The sequence below is a fragment of the Dama dama genome, chromosome 8 (assembly GCF_033118175.1).
Source record: "Dama dama isolate Ldn47 chromosome 8, ASM3311817v1, whole genome shotgun sequence".
Classification (NCBI taxonomy): Eukaryota; Metazoa; Chordata; class Mammalia; order Artiodactyla; family Cervidae; genus Dama; species Dama dama.
In genome coordinates this window covers 28,729,944-28,744,304 of record NC_083688.1, presented here as the reverse complement: position 1 = coordinate 28,744,304, position 14,361 = coordinate 28,729,944, and the positions used below count along the sequence as shown (strand labels likewise).

At 54.7% G+C, this 14,361-nt stretch overlaps 1 protein-coding gene across 4 annotated transcripts in view; it reads right to left on the bottom strand.

Moving 5' to 3' along the window:
• TNS1 (tensin 1) overlaps positions 1-12,702 on the bottom strand; it is a 207,976-nt gene extending 195,274 nt beyond the window's left edge. For all 4 annotated transcript variants that reach the window (XM_061148780.1, XM_061148781.1, XM_061148782.1 and 1 more), the window contains exons 1-2: positions 12,551-12,702; positions 544-658 (exon numbers count right to left, since the gene is read on the bottom strand). In XM_061148780.1, coding sequence (XP_061004763.1) covers positions 544-658; positions 12,551-12,583 — 148 coding nt within the window. In that variant the 5' untranslated portion in view covers positions 12,584-12,702. The remainder of the gene's footprint in view (positions 1-543; positions 659-12,550) is intronic.
• Between the last annotated feature and the right edge of the window lie 1,659 nt (positions 12,703-14,361).

Genomic DNA, 14,361 nt, shown 5'->3' with positions numbered 1-14,361 from the left:
CAGCAGGCCCTCTGCCGAGGCCAACCGGGGGCCTCTTAGACTCTCCCCTCAGTTGCCACAAGGGAAGGACCGTGGCTTGGCATCTTTGCAGTACTCCCAGTGCCAGGCACACGCCCCCAAACACCTTCCACACGCCCTGCACACACCAGCCACACACCAACCACATGACATCCATAGGCCAACCACACCCCTTCACACACCCCCCACACGCCAGCCACACACCAACCACACACCATCCACCTGCCACCACATACTATCCAAACACCTTCCCCATGCCATTCACATGCCATCTGTAGGCCACCCACACACTTCTTCATGTCATCCACACACAAACTACCTGCTATTTCCATGCCATCCATCACCTGCCGTGTGCCATTCACACACACCTACATGCTCGCCATCCGTGTGCTCAGCCTCTCCTCCCAGATGAGAACCAGGCACCCACTTGGAACCCCAAGGACATCCCAGACCCGCCAGGACCCCAAGCCTCTTCCTTCCGTGAAGACACGCTCCCCCTCCCCCACGGTCCCACCAGTCACCCACCTTTGCAGGTGCAGCCCTCCCGGGTGATGACCTGTCGGCAGATGCCACAGGGCTTCACCTTCTTGAAGGTCTTCACCTTGAAGTGGTGAGTCTTGGGGGCCTCCAGGTCCTCTGGCTGTGGGAGGAGAGGCACAGAAGTCAGGCTGGGCTCCTGGGAAAAGAGCCGGGAGACCGAGGGAGAAGCAGGCCAGCACTGGGGGAAGGAGAACTGAGAGCCCCTTCAGTGGTGAAGGGACTGAGCCCATTTCTGGAAGGAGACGCCCATGGAAAGAGAAAGCTATGGGTGTGACCCAGACTCCCAGACAGCAGTGGGGCTCAGACAACCAAACACCCCAGCATCCAGGCAGCACAGGCTCCTCGATGGTTTCTTACTCACTTTTTCTGTATTAGCCAAGTGCACTGATTTTAAATGTATTGCTCAGTACAATTTGACACATGTGCCCCCTGGATTCACAACCCCTGGAGGCTCCCTCGTGACCATCTCAGTCACTATCACCCCAAGGTAAAGACTATTGACTTCTGTCACCAAAATCCATTCTGCCAGGTTTTTAAACTTCATATGAATGGAATGACACAGTATATACCCCTCTGTCTGCTTCCTTGGCTCAGCAAGAATCTGTGAGATTCTTCCTTGAGGTCACATACAGCGGCAGCTCCCTCCTTCTCACTGCTGCATGGTACTCCACCGAGTGCATGCAGCTAACTTGTTCATCCATCCCACTGCTGATGGCCCTCAACGTTTCACCCCTGTGAGTGTCATGCCCCTCCGCTCTCTCTCGAATCCTCATTATTACTCCCTGCCTCAGCCCAGAAGGTGTCTTCCATCTTTATCTCTTTTTTTTTCATTTATTTTTATTAGTTGGAGGCTAATTACTTTTCAATATTGTAGTGGGTTTTGTCATACATTGACATGAATCAGCCATGGAGTTACATGTATTCCCCATCCCGATCCCCCCTCCCATCTTTATTTCTATTTCCTCTTCTTTATTATGAAAATATCAATAGGTTAAATATCTTAAAAAAAATTTTTTTTTTTTTTAGCTGCATGCAGCATGTAGGATCTTAGTTCCCTGACCAGGGACTGAACCTCCACCCCCTGCACTGGAAGTGTGGAGTCTTAACCCCTGGACCACCAGAGAAGTCCCTAAATATGCTTTTTAAAATGACACCACCGCACATGTGGGATGGGAGACGGGCTGGCAAGTCCAAGCCTTCTCTGTGTCTGGTTTTCGGTGAGCTCTGGGCCAGCCGCCAGCCTACCACTAACCAGGGCCTCAGTTGCCCCCTCCAGACAGTGAGGTTGGGCTCCACACCCCCTTGTGACCACAGATGTCAACACACTCTAAGTCACAAAGTCCTGCATGCTGCTTAAGAACCCCTCCCTCCTCCCACCCGCAGCCCCCAGCCCAGGCACAGGCTGTTCCAAGGAGAGGACACCCCGGGGAAGTCACACCCTGAGTACCGACGCCCATTCCTCTCCCAGGCACCTCCCCCTGGTGTCTGACTGGATTCATTCCCCAGCTCCGGCAGCAGGGGCCAGCAGAGCCCAGACTCTGATGTTGCCCCACCGGCTCCCAGGCCCAGAGCTTTCCAAAGCCCCCAGCACACACATGGGCACACATAGATGCGACTGTACACGCCACAGTTCCAGGGAGAAGGTTCTTTTTCTCCAAGCCCCTCTCCTAGCACCCCATTCTGAGACTCCCAGCTCTAGGTGTTCAGGGGACGGCTGGCAGTGTCCCAGAAAGTTTTGATAGCAAATAGACATACATAAATGCGTGCAATGCCTATAAGTTGGAATACAAACCAGCATGCCCATGGCTCGCAGCTGAAAGCCCTGTAGAGCTGAGTCCTGGGTAGAGGAGATGGAGCCACGAGAGACAGAGAGAGAAAAACAGACGAAAGGAGAGACAGAAAGCCAGCAGGGAAAGAGGCAGAAAGACAGAGAGAGGCAGAGGGGGAGAGAGAGACACAAAAGAGAAAAATACAAAGAGAGGCACAGAGAGAGAAAAGCAACAGTCAGACAGAGAAGGGAAAAAAGAGGATCAAGATAAAGGCAGAAACAAAGACAGAGACAAGCAAGCACATAGACAGTGAGGGAGATGAGATGGAAACACAGAGAGACTATAATGGGAACCAGAGACTCCAAGGGGAACAGACAGACAAAAAGGACACAGGAGCCAGCTTCAAGGGGCTCCTCAGATCTGGGAAGACGTGAGCATCAAAATACATCATGATAGTAATGATACATCAAAATACGTGCTGACAGCAATGACAGTCCATACTGATACGTGAAATAAGTGAAAATACTGAAAGTCTGGTGAGGAACAGAGCATTTACGAGGCTCAGAGCACCTCCCCACATCATGCTTATAAATTACAAAGGGGGAAAAAGAGTAACTCTGCCTGGCAGGCTCCACTTTAATCAAGTGATCAAAGCTAACGTCACCGGTAACGGGATGAGTGGAGATCGTGCACTAGGGAGGGGATGGAGTGAGAACAGAACATCATTTCTGCGATACTCCTGCCAAAGACACACAAGCTGAATCTAATCAGGAGGAAGCATCGGACCAACCCCAACGGAGGGACAGGCTACCAATGAAGTGGCTTAGAATCTCCCAAAGTGACAAGGTCACGAAAGTCAAGCAAAGGCTAAGGAGACTTCCAGACTGAAGCAGACTAAAGAGACCTGACAAGCAAATGCCACCACTGACTCTGAACTGGATTCTTTCCACTCCCCTAAAGGACATCATGAGGACAACGGGCCGACCTTCAGCGGAGTCTGAGGATGAGAAGGTAGTCACTCAGCAGTGTCAATTTTCTGACTTGGATGGCTGTGCTGGGTTAGGTGGGAAAAATCCTTGTAGGAAAATAGGGCCGTATTCAGTGAGGGTATGGCAATGGGTCAGCTACTCTCAAATAGTTCGGGGGCGGGGGGGAAGGTTCTCTGCACTGTATTTGACACTTTTCTGAAGTTTTAGATTGTCTCAAAATTCAAAGAGACGGACAGACTATACGTTGAGATGGTGGGGAGGCAGAAGGGAGCAGAGATAAAGCCCAAAGCCGAAACAGAGAGAGCAGAAGGTAGCGGAGCCAGCAGGTGCAGGAGCCCAGCCGCGCCCCCTGTTGGCTGGACCAGGCAGCAGGACCTAGGTTCTGATACTCCAGACACTTTGTTCTGGGAGCTTCAGCTGAGGTTGGGTGTGACGGGGTAGACTGAGAGTGGGGGCAGGCCACTGCCCGACTCTGCACTTGACCCAATACCCCCTATCCCACACCAGGAGGGGCAGGTGAGTCCTCTCCTATCCTGAGGTCTCACCTCCCGTGTTCCCATCTCAGCCCCCTGCTGGCGACCTTCCAAATGATCTCTGTCACTGACCTTCCAGGGAGGGGACCCAGTCCGTTGTCAACTGCAGCAGCCAAGGCTTAGATGGGGGAAGAAGCAGGGAAGGGATTTGGGGTTCAATTTAAGGCATGTCTGAAGGGGCCTGCAGGAAGCCCTATAAAGCCCAATCATCTCAAGCCTACTCTGCCCCCAGAAGCCTGCCTCTCCCACCCCACCAAGTCAGCAAAGCTCCCCATACCAGCTTATCCCCCAGCCTTATCTGCCTATGACCCCAAATCTAGCCCTTCCCCTAAAGCCCAGGGAAAGAGGCCTCCTCACTAAAGCAAAGTCAGGGCAGTGGAATCTGCCCAGTAAATAGATGAGGAGCAGGCTGGCCTTCCAGGCTGACCAGCAAACACCCAGGCTTCTCCCCCTGGGTCCTGGGCTTGCTTGTTCTGCTTGGCCAACTCCATGAAGTCTGGTTTACAAAATCTCCTCCCCCGTGGGCTTGGAGAACAGAAATGGGGTTCAGAAAACACGCTCTCTGGCCTCGCTCACAGCCTCTTTGAGCTGCCCTGGGTGATGGTCCATCACATTCCTGTCCCCTATACCCACGACATCCTGCTTCTCTGGCTGAAGGATCTCTGGGATGGGAGTCTAGAGACCGGCTTTCCAGACTGGCAGTCTTGGGACCATCAGGGGCCTTCTCTGGGCCTCACAGTCCCCAGATGGAAGTGAGGGGTTCGGACAAGACAGCCTGCCTGTACACAGTGTAAGGGAAACAATGGGCCAGTTTGAGAGGAAGGGACTATGGGATCTAGGGGGTGGGCCTTGCTGATGGTTACAGAGAGAGGGCTGTCTAATGGGACATCACCCCGCCGTGAGGGGCTGGGCAACCCCAGTTGGAGTGAGGAGACCAGCTGGGCCATGCCCAGGAAAGTGACCCCAGGTCATGACCTTGACTCTGCCATCATCCCTGGCTATATACACTGAGATGTCTGGTAATCTTGTTGAGTCATCCACAGAGGTCTGAAAGTTTCCCAGGATGATGGAGGAGGAAGTGTAGGGTGGAATATCTTCAAATATCTGAAGGAGCTGTCAGGGCTGTGAAGTTTCTAAAGGCAAAACAAAACCCCAGTGGGTAGAAGGTGCCAGAACTCATGATTAGACAGGAGAAAAAGAACTTCCAAACAATCATACATCAAAATCCAGAGGAAGAAGATAAATGAGGGTCTAGCACCTCCCCTGCCCCGCCCACAGTTACTCTGCAGGTACAGGCAGAGGATGAGCATGGAGCCCATAAAGCACCAAGCTCAAGGGTAGTGGCTTGTTATGACAATGAGCATCATTTTCCCTGACAAGTGGCAGACAGCCTCACAAAGCACGCCGGCTCCTCCCTTACCGGATTTGCTCCTAACGGACCTAGGGAAAATTCAGGGCAGAAGAGGCCCGGCCACGGTAGGAGCTGCCTGGTCTGTCCCCAGCCCACCTCCCTCGAGAGCCAGAACTCAGAAAAGGGAAAGGGTCCTAGCTGAAGTCATTCTTCCCCACATTCCAAGCCCAGAGCCCTAGCCCTACGACAAGCCCAGCCAGCATCAGAGGGCTTTCCTGGCCCTCTGGGGGATCTCTCCCTGCCCCACTCCCCCGACTCTGTTCAGCCAAGCTGCCTGCCAGAGGGGTGTGGCACATCTGGCTTGGGCAGCCTTGGCGGGAGTTCTTGGCCTTGGGGTGGGAATGGCTGTTTACTGGCTCCTCCCTGCCCCGTGGGGCAGAGTGCAATGGAGTGGGGGTGGTGATGAAAGGGGACTGATAACCCTAGAGGTCCTCAGCTCATGAGCTCCTGCCCCCTCCCCAAGAAAACATCCCCAGCCCTGCCCCACTGGGTTCCCTGGGCCCCACACTAGGAACCATGGACGAAGAGGCCAGAGGACAGAAGTTGGCAAGCCAGTGAGCCTTGGGAAAGAAAATCACTATAAAGCAGGCCCCGGACAGACCTGGAGGGTCACACGGTCCTCTCCCAGCCATCCACCCCTCCATGTCTCATCACCGTGGGTTGGGACACCAGGACCTGATTGTCATCAGCGCTTATTTCTATGAGGAAGACTGGGACTCCCAGTGGAGCTGCAGGCTGGAGTCTGGGACACTCCCCCACCCCAGCACCGCACATGCAAGCTCCCTCCAACCCCACCTCAGCTTCACGTACACACCACCCCACCAAAGTTCCTCTTCACCATCACCATCACCCCCCAGCCCCTAGCCAGCTAATGGGCTGACTGTGTTCTTGGTCACCCCGGGTGGAAAACTCTGAGTCACTCTCAATGCCTCCCAGCCCTCCACCCTCCAATCCAACCAGTTGCCAGACTCTGTAAATATTGCTTCCTAAATATTCTCTTGGCCCTCCTGTGCTTTTTCGTTCCATTGCCTTTGCCCTATTAGAGGCCCTGTCACTTTTGCCTGGGACTGTGGCAACAGCCTCCTGGTCTCCCTCCTCCCTGTACAGCCTCTAAGGTACACAGCTCTCTGGGGTCATCCCCTCACACTCCGAAAGGTTTCCATGCCTTCCCGAGCATCCACGATAAAATGTGCACTCCCGCTAAGCAGCAGGGAGCAGCCTTGGTCCATACCCGGCCCACCCAACTATCTCAATCCCCACGCCCCACTCCCCAACTCCCTGCCCTGGGCCCGTATCTGAGCCCTGGTTCTGCTGTTCCCTCTTCCCAGAATGTCCTACCTGCCTCTCAATATGTCAGGCTTCTAGGCATCCTTGAAGGCCTCATTCAAATCTCATCCCCGAAGGGAAATCTTCCCAAATAACGTCCCCACCATCCCTTTCAAAAATCCACCTCTCCCTCCTACTTTTCTTTTTTCATTGTGGAAAGTTTAAAAGCTCTGGAAAAGTTGGACATGCATATGCCCTTGGCCCCGATTCACCGCTTGTGAGCATTCTGCCACTTCTGTCCACACTCTATCTCTGTCCCCCACCTCAACCCAATATAATCACCACCCTCAGGAAATTCAACCTCACAACAATAGCATTATCTAACATTCAGTAGTATATTCTGATTTCCCCTTTGGCCACAATAGCACCCATTCGAGCTGGGTCTTTGCCTTTGTTTTTATTTTGGACTCAGGATCCAAGCAGGATCTTGTATTACGTTTAGTTGCTGGGTTTCCTTCCTCTTCCTTCATATGGACACATGACTCCACCTTATGATTTCTCTTTGATGACGCGGACTTTTTTGAAGAGCCCCGGCTGTTTTGCAGAATGGCCTTCGGTATCTGGATGTGTCTGGTCATTTCCTCATGATTCAATTTGGGCTAAGCGCCACCCAGCACCCCTTCCTTTCCTCAGTCACACGTGCTTGGCACCCCGACACAGCGCCCTGTGCAATCGACTTGTTAGCAAGGTGACCCCTGGCAAGTTAATTAACCCCTGTCTGCCTCACTTTACTAATCTGTTAAGTGGGCTAATTGTAGTAACCATCTATAGATTGTGACAATGCCTGAAAAGCCTGACACATAGTAAGCACTCACTAGACGTGGACTCTTGACTTGTGTTGTCATGCCCAGGTGTGCACTGGACTTGCCCACCAGGCACACACACCTGCTTGTGCGTCTGCTCCATGTCCACTGAGTTCCGGACAATGTGAGCCCAAAAAACAAGTCGGAAGGAGCAAATCGAATGGAGTTGCTGCCTGACCTCGGTTCCCTGCAGTGATTGCGCCCGCTGCCGCTGTCCTGCCCTTGGGGGACAGAACACAGACTCAGGGGGTCCTCACCCAGCTGAGGAGAGAGCTTTCCTATGCCATGAAGCCCTGGGTCTCCAAGGGAGGAAAGATGCAGAGAATGGCTATAGCTGAGCTCCTCGTGTGACAGAGGAGCACGCGGACGCCTGGGGAGCCCGGATTCTGCCTGGTGGCCTTCGGCCCCTGACAGGGCTTCCTGAGCTGGCCCATCTCTCACCATTGGCCTGCCTCTCTTTCTCTTTCTCTCTCTCTCCACATGGTTCCTTCATAAACCACATCCCAACATTTTTGAGCATTAAGCTCCGGGTCCCTTTTTGTGCTCTAACATGAAAAAATCACCTCCTGGAGTGGGAAGGCACAGTGAAGGTAAAAGTGTTAGTCACTCAGTCATGTCTGACTCTTTGCGACCCCATGGTCTGTAGCCCTCCAGGCTCCTCTGTCCATGGAATTCTCCAGGCAAGAATACCAGGGTGGGTTGCCATTCCCTTTTCCAGGGGATCTTCCCAGCCCCGGGATCAAACCTGGGTCTCCTGCGTTGCAGACAGATTCTTTACCATCTGAGACACCAGGCACAGAGCTGTGGGTGGTCTGAAACCCCGTTAATGGGCCTGGCCTGATGGCAAGGTCCTGGTACGGCTTCTCTCACTGATTCCTCACCGCAACATCCTACAGTGAGGCTGAGGAGCGCGCTCTGGGGCACCAGGGAAGCCGGATGGAACAAAGATTCAGATTCTGTCTGTCTGAGACAGGGTCCCCAGTCCCTAACCACGGCAGGACCACCACTTCCAAGGGTGTGTCAACAGCTGCCACCTGTATTATCTGGAGAAGCCCTGGCAGCTACATTGTCAGGACTCCTCTGCCCAAAGGTCGTCTTCTGGCCAGTTTACCCCATCTTATCCTTCCTCAGTTATGCTTATTTCCTACACTTGGATTTCTGCGGTCTCAACTTCATCTTTGGATCTAGTGTAAAGTTCACCTCCCAAGAGGAGAACATCTCTTTCCTGATATGTCCCTCCTTCTCCCTCAATCTAGGCGAGGTCTGTCCTTAAATGTCCTTACAGATTCCCTCTTGGATAATATCCATATTACTGCAATCATTTGTCCAGTATCTGCCAGCTTCTTGAAGAAAGTTGGCACTCCAAGATCAGTGGTGAGACAGGTAGAAGAAATATGGGTGGGTGGTGCTTAGAAGGCATCACAGTGCTTCCCTAACATCATTTCCCATCTCTGGGCTGCTGGCCTCCGACCCCTCAACCAGAGGTGCAAAACCTCTAGCCCACACCCTTCCACTTTTCAGAAGCACTGAACCCACCATGGCCCCCTGGGCAGGCCACTTGCCCTCTGCGGGTCCCCTTTGCCTTGGCCAGAAACTGGAACTAGCCATCCTTGCCCTTCCTACCTCACAGAATTACAATGAGGTTCAAATGAAATGTTAAGTCAAAGACATGGAGACAAGGAAGGCACAGGGAGGCTACATGGCTGCCCGGACCACATGGCTAGTAAGTGGCTGAGCCAGGATTTATGTCCAGAATCCGTGCTCCGACTATGCAGGCTGCCTGCAGGAGAAAGCCTGTGTGTTCTGGGCCTTCACGTTGTCCTCACACCCCACCTGCCCTTCCCGGGAGATTCCCAGAATGGAAAGCCCTGGAGGGGGAGGTGGGAGACCCAGGCCCTAGTTGTGCCTCTAACCTTGCATGGCCTTGAACTGCACCATCGTAAAAAGAGAGCTAACATTTCTTGAGCCCTTACTGGGGGAGAGACGCTATTCTAAAATGTATCGGCTCCTTTAAAACCTAACAACCCTATAGGTAGGTGGGGAAACCAATGGAGAAACAGAGATTTGAAGCCACTTGCCTAAGGTCACAGAGCTCCCAAGTGACAAGGCAGGATGAAACCCAGGCACCACACTCTTGGCCGGCCCGCCATCCTTCCTCTAAGCACCACAGAAAAACAGTACCGTATTTGCTCCCTGACTTTGGGCCTCAAATGTCATGTTGAAAAATTTTGCAAAGGGGCCTGGTTTCTTTCAGACCCTGTGAGTGTCACACCACCCAGCCTAGCTCCCAAACCCACAGTCAGGAGGCCCCACAGTGGGCACAGTCCTACAGGCCAATGAAACTCCAAAGAGAGTGAGTTCAGGACAGAGGGATCAGAGTCAGGTTCACAGGGCAGAACTGCACGCTAGGCAACCGGGAGCTCACGAGGACCCTGTGACAAAAATTCATGCTTAGCGCTGGGAGGGACACGGGCTCCAGAAGAGAGAACACTTCTTTGTCTGCAGCTGCAAGCAGCCTCAGAGGACAGCATCCAAGTTCCTATGAGAAACTCAGGATGAACAGTCAAATGCTGAGCCAGAGGCCACACGGCTCGCTCAGCACAGGGCCAGCGCTGTACTTGGCCCCCGCTCCTGCCTTGTAGCTCTCTCAGCCCCACCTAATAAGCCCTCTCCCAGGGCCTGCAGCCCTAACACCAAAAAGCCTCAATTAATAGGCATGTAATTATTTTCTAAATAAACCATACTTGAATATGTAATAGCAAACGATGGGAGCATTTGATGAGAAAATCAAGTTACGCATGATACACAGCTACGTGCCTCAGCTAATAAAGTGGTTTTTATTCCTACAGCTTGTTAGAACTATGTGCCATGGACAGAGGACTTCTTGGATGAAATGTCTGCAGCTATTCCTGGGGAGACCCCCCCCCCCACTTTAGACCTGGGGTGCAGGGCATCCTGTGAGCCAAACAGGGGCTTGTGGGGTGGGGGGAGGGACCCGCATATACCTAGCAGCTACCATGTGCTGGGTACCTGGTTTTCTGACACACGTCATCTCCCTCCTCACCCCAGCCGAACAAGGTGTATATTCTTCTCCCCACTTTACAGATCAGGAAACTGAGGCTCAAGGAGGGAACTGTGACAGCCAAGGCTGCCCATCTGATAAATGACGAAAGACACGGCCTTATCTTTCCCCTTTCTTGGTCTGAGGCTAGCCCTGCCTGGTGACAAAGGTCACCCACTTCCCACCAGCAGGTGCCTCTCAATTTGCACCATCTACTCCTCCCCTCCCTGCTACAAACTTATACCTCAGCCCCACAGAGGTCCACGCAAAAAGGAAGAAAGTTGCTGGGACAACTGCAAGGGAGGACTGGGGACAAGAAGTTTGATGGGACCAGGACTGTGCCCCGGGGCCAGTCCTCGCTGACCCCCCCGGACTTGGGCCCATCCTGGCGATGGGCATCCAGGCCAGGGTAGGATGGAGAGAAGACGTACTCCTCCCCAGTCCACCCCACCAGCCTCTTCCACCACCACAGAGAGGCGCCCGCTGGGTTGTCCCATGAAGCCAGAGAGGCACAGAGGAGGGTGGGGATTCACAGGAGAGAGGACAGGAAAAGGAGGGGGGAGGACCTTAGAGAAATCGTCACATTCACACCAGCCCTTGGTCCCCAGTCCCCTCTCCCAGCTCTCGGGCAGAGGAGTGACCTGGACAAGGCACTCATGCTCACATCTTGGCACCTCCCCTCCATCCCCCTCATGTCACCCCCCAGGGAAACTGAGGCTCACAGCCACGAGGCGCTTCTCCCACAGCCTCTCCGCTGACGTGGCCTTGTCTCCATCCACAATAGCATCACCCCGGAAATTTAACCACCAATCTTCCCGCCACAGGCCTCCCTCCCTCCCAGCCTCCCTGAGGCTCCATCCTCAGCACCGTCCACAGGCCTTCCAGAGCTGGGCCCGGGGAGCTGGAAGGGCCTGGAGAGAGGAACTTGGCCATGGCTCCCATCATACAGATGTGGACAGCAGCCCGGTGAGCCCCCTCTGTGCAGGACGCTCCAGACACCTTCAGTCTGTTACTGAGAGCCCCACACGCCACCCAGACGCCCTCATCCCAGGGCCTCCTCACTTCCCCTCTCTGCCCAGTTCTGATGTCCCGCCACTGTCTTTCAGCCTGGGCTTGCCTAAGCCCAGGAGAGTTCTCCCCAGAGCCAGCTGGAACAGGGAAAGAGCAGGAAAGACCACATCTGGACCCAGGGCTGAAGCGCCCTCCCCTAAACCAGCCGGCACTCTCTGAGAGACCAACATTAACCTCGGACAGGGAAGCCTTCCTCACCCTCCTGACCCTTGCATGCCTTCGCCCAGCCAAGCCCCTCTGAGTAAGGGGTCCCCCGCCCCCGCCCCCTCCCCTCCTGCAGCCGTCAGCCCCCTCTCTCCCTCTGACAGGCCTCAAGACTTTTAACCCTCACCGCGTGGCCCCAGACCCTGCCTGCCCACCCTTCAGGCACTCGCCCCGACACACACCTTCCTGAATCTGGGGCCAAGGAAGGGGAAAGACAAGGCCGTGTCTTCCTCCTTGGGACTAGGGGGTCAGTGGGGGTGGTTCTTGTTAAGGGTGGGAGGGCTATGGAGGAAGAGGTGGCAATGGTTAGACGTTGAAATTGCGATAACAGTGATGGAATCCAAGCAGAACTTCCCTCTAGCCCAGCTCCTCCAGATTACATTTTCTAGGTTAATACCCCTTGTTCCCCAGGCCCCCTACCACGGCAACTTCCTCAAACTCTGAGGCTGAGCAACTTGAGGGGTGACGAATTTTCCCCCCAGTGCAGAGGAGGGATAGGGTGGGGGTGGGAATGGAGACAGGAGAAGCTCCAAGAAGAAACCAACTTTGTGACGGCTTCCTCTCCTCACAGCTCCTGGACTCAGCGGGGGGGGGGGGAGAGGGAAGGAGGGTGGGGGGATGGACCGGGGCGAGGGGCCCCCACTGATGGGGAAGGACTAAGGCTGAGAGTCTACTCAATTCGGTTCTTCCTTCTGTCCCTCAGAGGCAGAAAGGCCCCCTCCTTCACGGCCAGCACTCCCCCCACCCCAGACTCTCAGCGTCAGGCTAAGGTTGAAGGGGCCGGGGTAGGGACTTCGACCTCCTAGCTAACACAAGCACACCTACCCAGAGCATGCAGGACAGACAGATCCATGTCATCTTCGCTGAGTGCTGTCCCTGGGGCCACGCTGGGGCCGGCGGATGGTCCCCCCCAGCTCACAGCCCCCACAGAGCAGGCAGAAGGGAGCTCTGAGTCCGCAGCAGCCGCGGCTCTGGCTCAGCCAGCATCGCTCGCCCTGCCTGCCTCCAACTCACCCTCCCTCCTCCTCCTCCCCCCACTCCACCCCTTGTCCCAGCCTCCGGTCTCCTCCCTCCTCCCAGCTCCTCTGGTGGCTTGCAGGGTCTGAAGCCTTTGCTTTGCAAGGGGTAAGCATGAGGCGGAGCAGAGGGACAGCTACTGGAGACAGCCCCTGCCCCCCAGAACCCTCCCTTGTACCCCCAGTCCCAGACACCCAAGCCCTATGAGCTACCCAGGCTGCTCCTGCCTTCTGGTTTGACCCAGCACTACCTCTCTACTCCCCGCAGATCCCTACCCCCAGAACCCCGATGGAGGGACAGACAGACTGACAAGGGATGGCACAGCCTGAACTGTGGTTCTTCTGTCCCATCCCATCTCCAAGGACACACACATGCCCTCCTGCCCTGGGAACACAAACTCCCTTGCACACACTTGGCTAGCTCTGGTGCCCTTCAGCGAGTTCTGAGCCTGTACCTCACTTGACTCAAGAGAAACCAGGCCTGAGATGGCTGGAGAATGGCCCTGCCCTTGGGGCTGTGAATTTCGTTCCGTCTTTTTCCTACTTTTTTTTTCCCCCTTCTTTCTTTCTTTTCTCCAAACATCTGTCCCAGCCCTTCCTGCCCTTCCTAAAGGAGCCCCGCTCCAGGCTCCCGCGAGAGTCTGTTTTTCTTGACTGTGCCCTGGGCCAACATTTGGTTTGCATTTCCCCACTTCCTCCTCCGCCTCCCCGGCTCCCCCTCCCAGGGCCGTTTTCACCTCCCACCATTCCACATGCCTACTTCTCCCGCACACTGTCCCCCCTACTCACTCCTGCCAGCCCTTCCCTCCGCCCCCCACCACCTTATCCCAGGGACTAGAGTTTGGGGTCCGGGGTGGGGGGGAAGACGAGGGGTACAGATTCCAAATGCATCCCCAGGGCTCGCTGCAGGGGAATCCAGCAAAATCTGCCCCGCGCCTTCATTGTCTCAACTCCCCCCTCCACTGTCCCCCCGCAGAAACTTTCCTCTTTGAGCTCTGGCCACAGCTGGACCAAGTGAGGGTGGGTGGGGCTGGTGAATCACCCGCACTATTTTTTTGGAGACTTCCAGGGGAGGGAAGGAGGGCTCAGCCCCACCCCCTTCTGTAGACACACACACACACACACACACACACACACACACACACACCAGGACCACAGTCCAACTCACACAAACACACATAGAATGCCGAGGACAGGGCCCCACCCAGAGCAGGCACTCTGAGACCATTTTCTTGGATTGAGTAACTTGGCAAGAAAGTCCTCTTGCTTGAGGACTTATGTACACACATCAGCGTGTGGTACATGCCCTAGGCCACATGTAAAAAGGGTTATGTATCCCCTGCCTCTCTCCCCGACTCACCCAAGAACATGCCCTCACCACTCTCTGTCAGCACCACACACGGTGCCATCCCAGGGTAGCGTCTACACAACCAACCTCTCCCTTCAGGTGGACCTCTCCAGTCCCGTGTACTGGCTTCCAGCCCACAGTCCAGTCAGGACATCTACCTAGGAAACCCAGAACGAGAGGGAAACATTCACACTTTACCTGGGAAAGGGCTGCCATGTGTGGATGTGCACAGAGGACTCTATTACTTGGCGATTCCAAGATGTCAGGGGAGG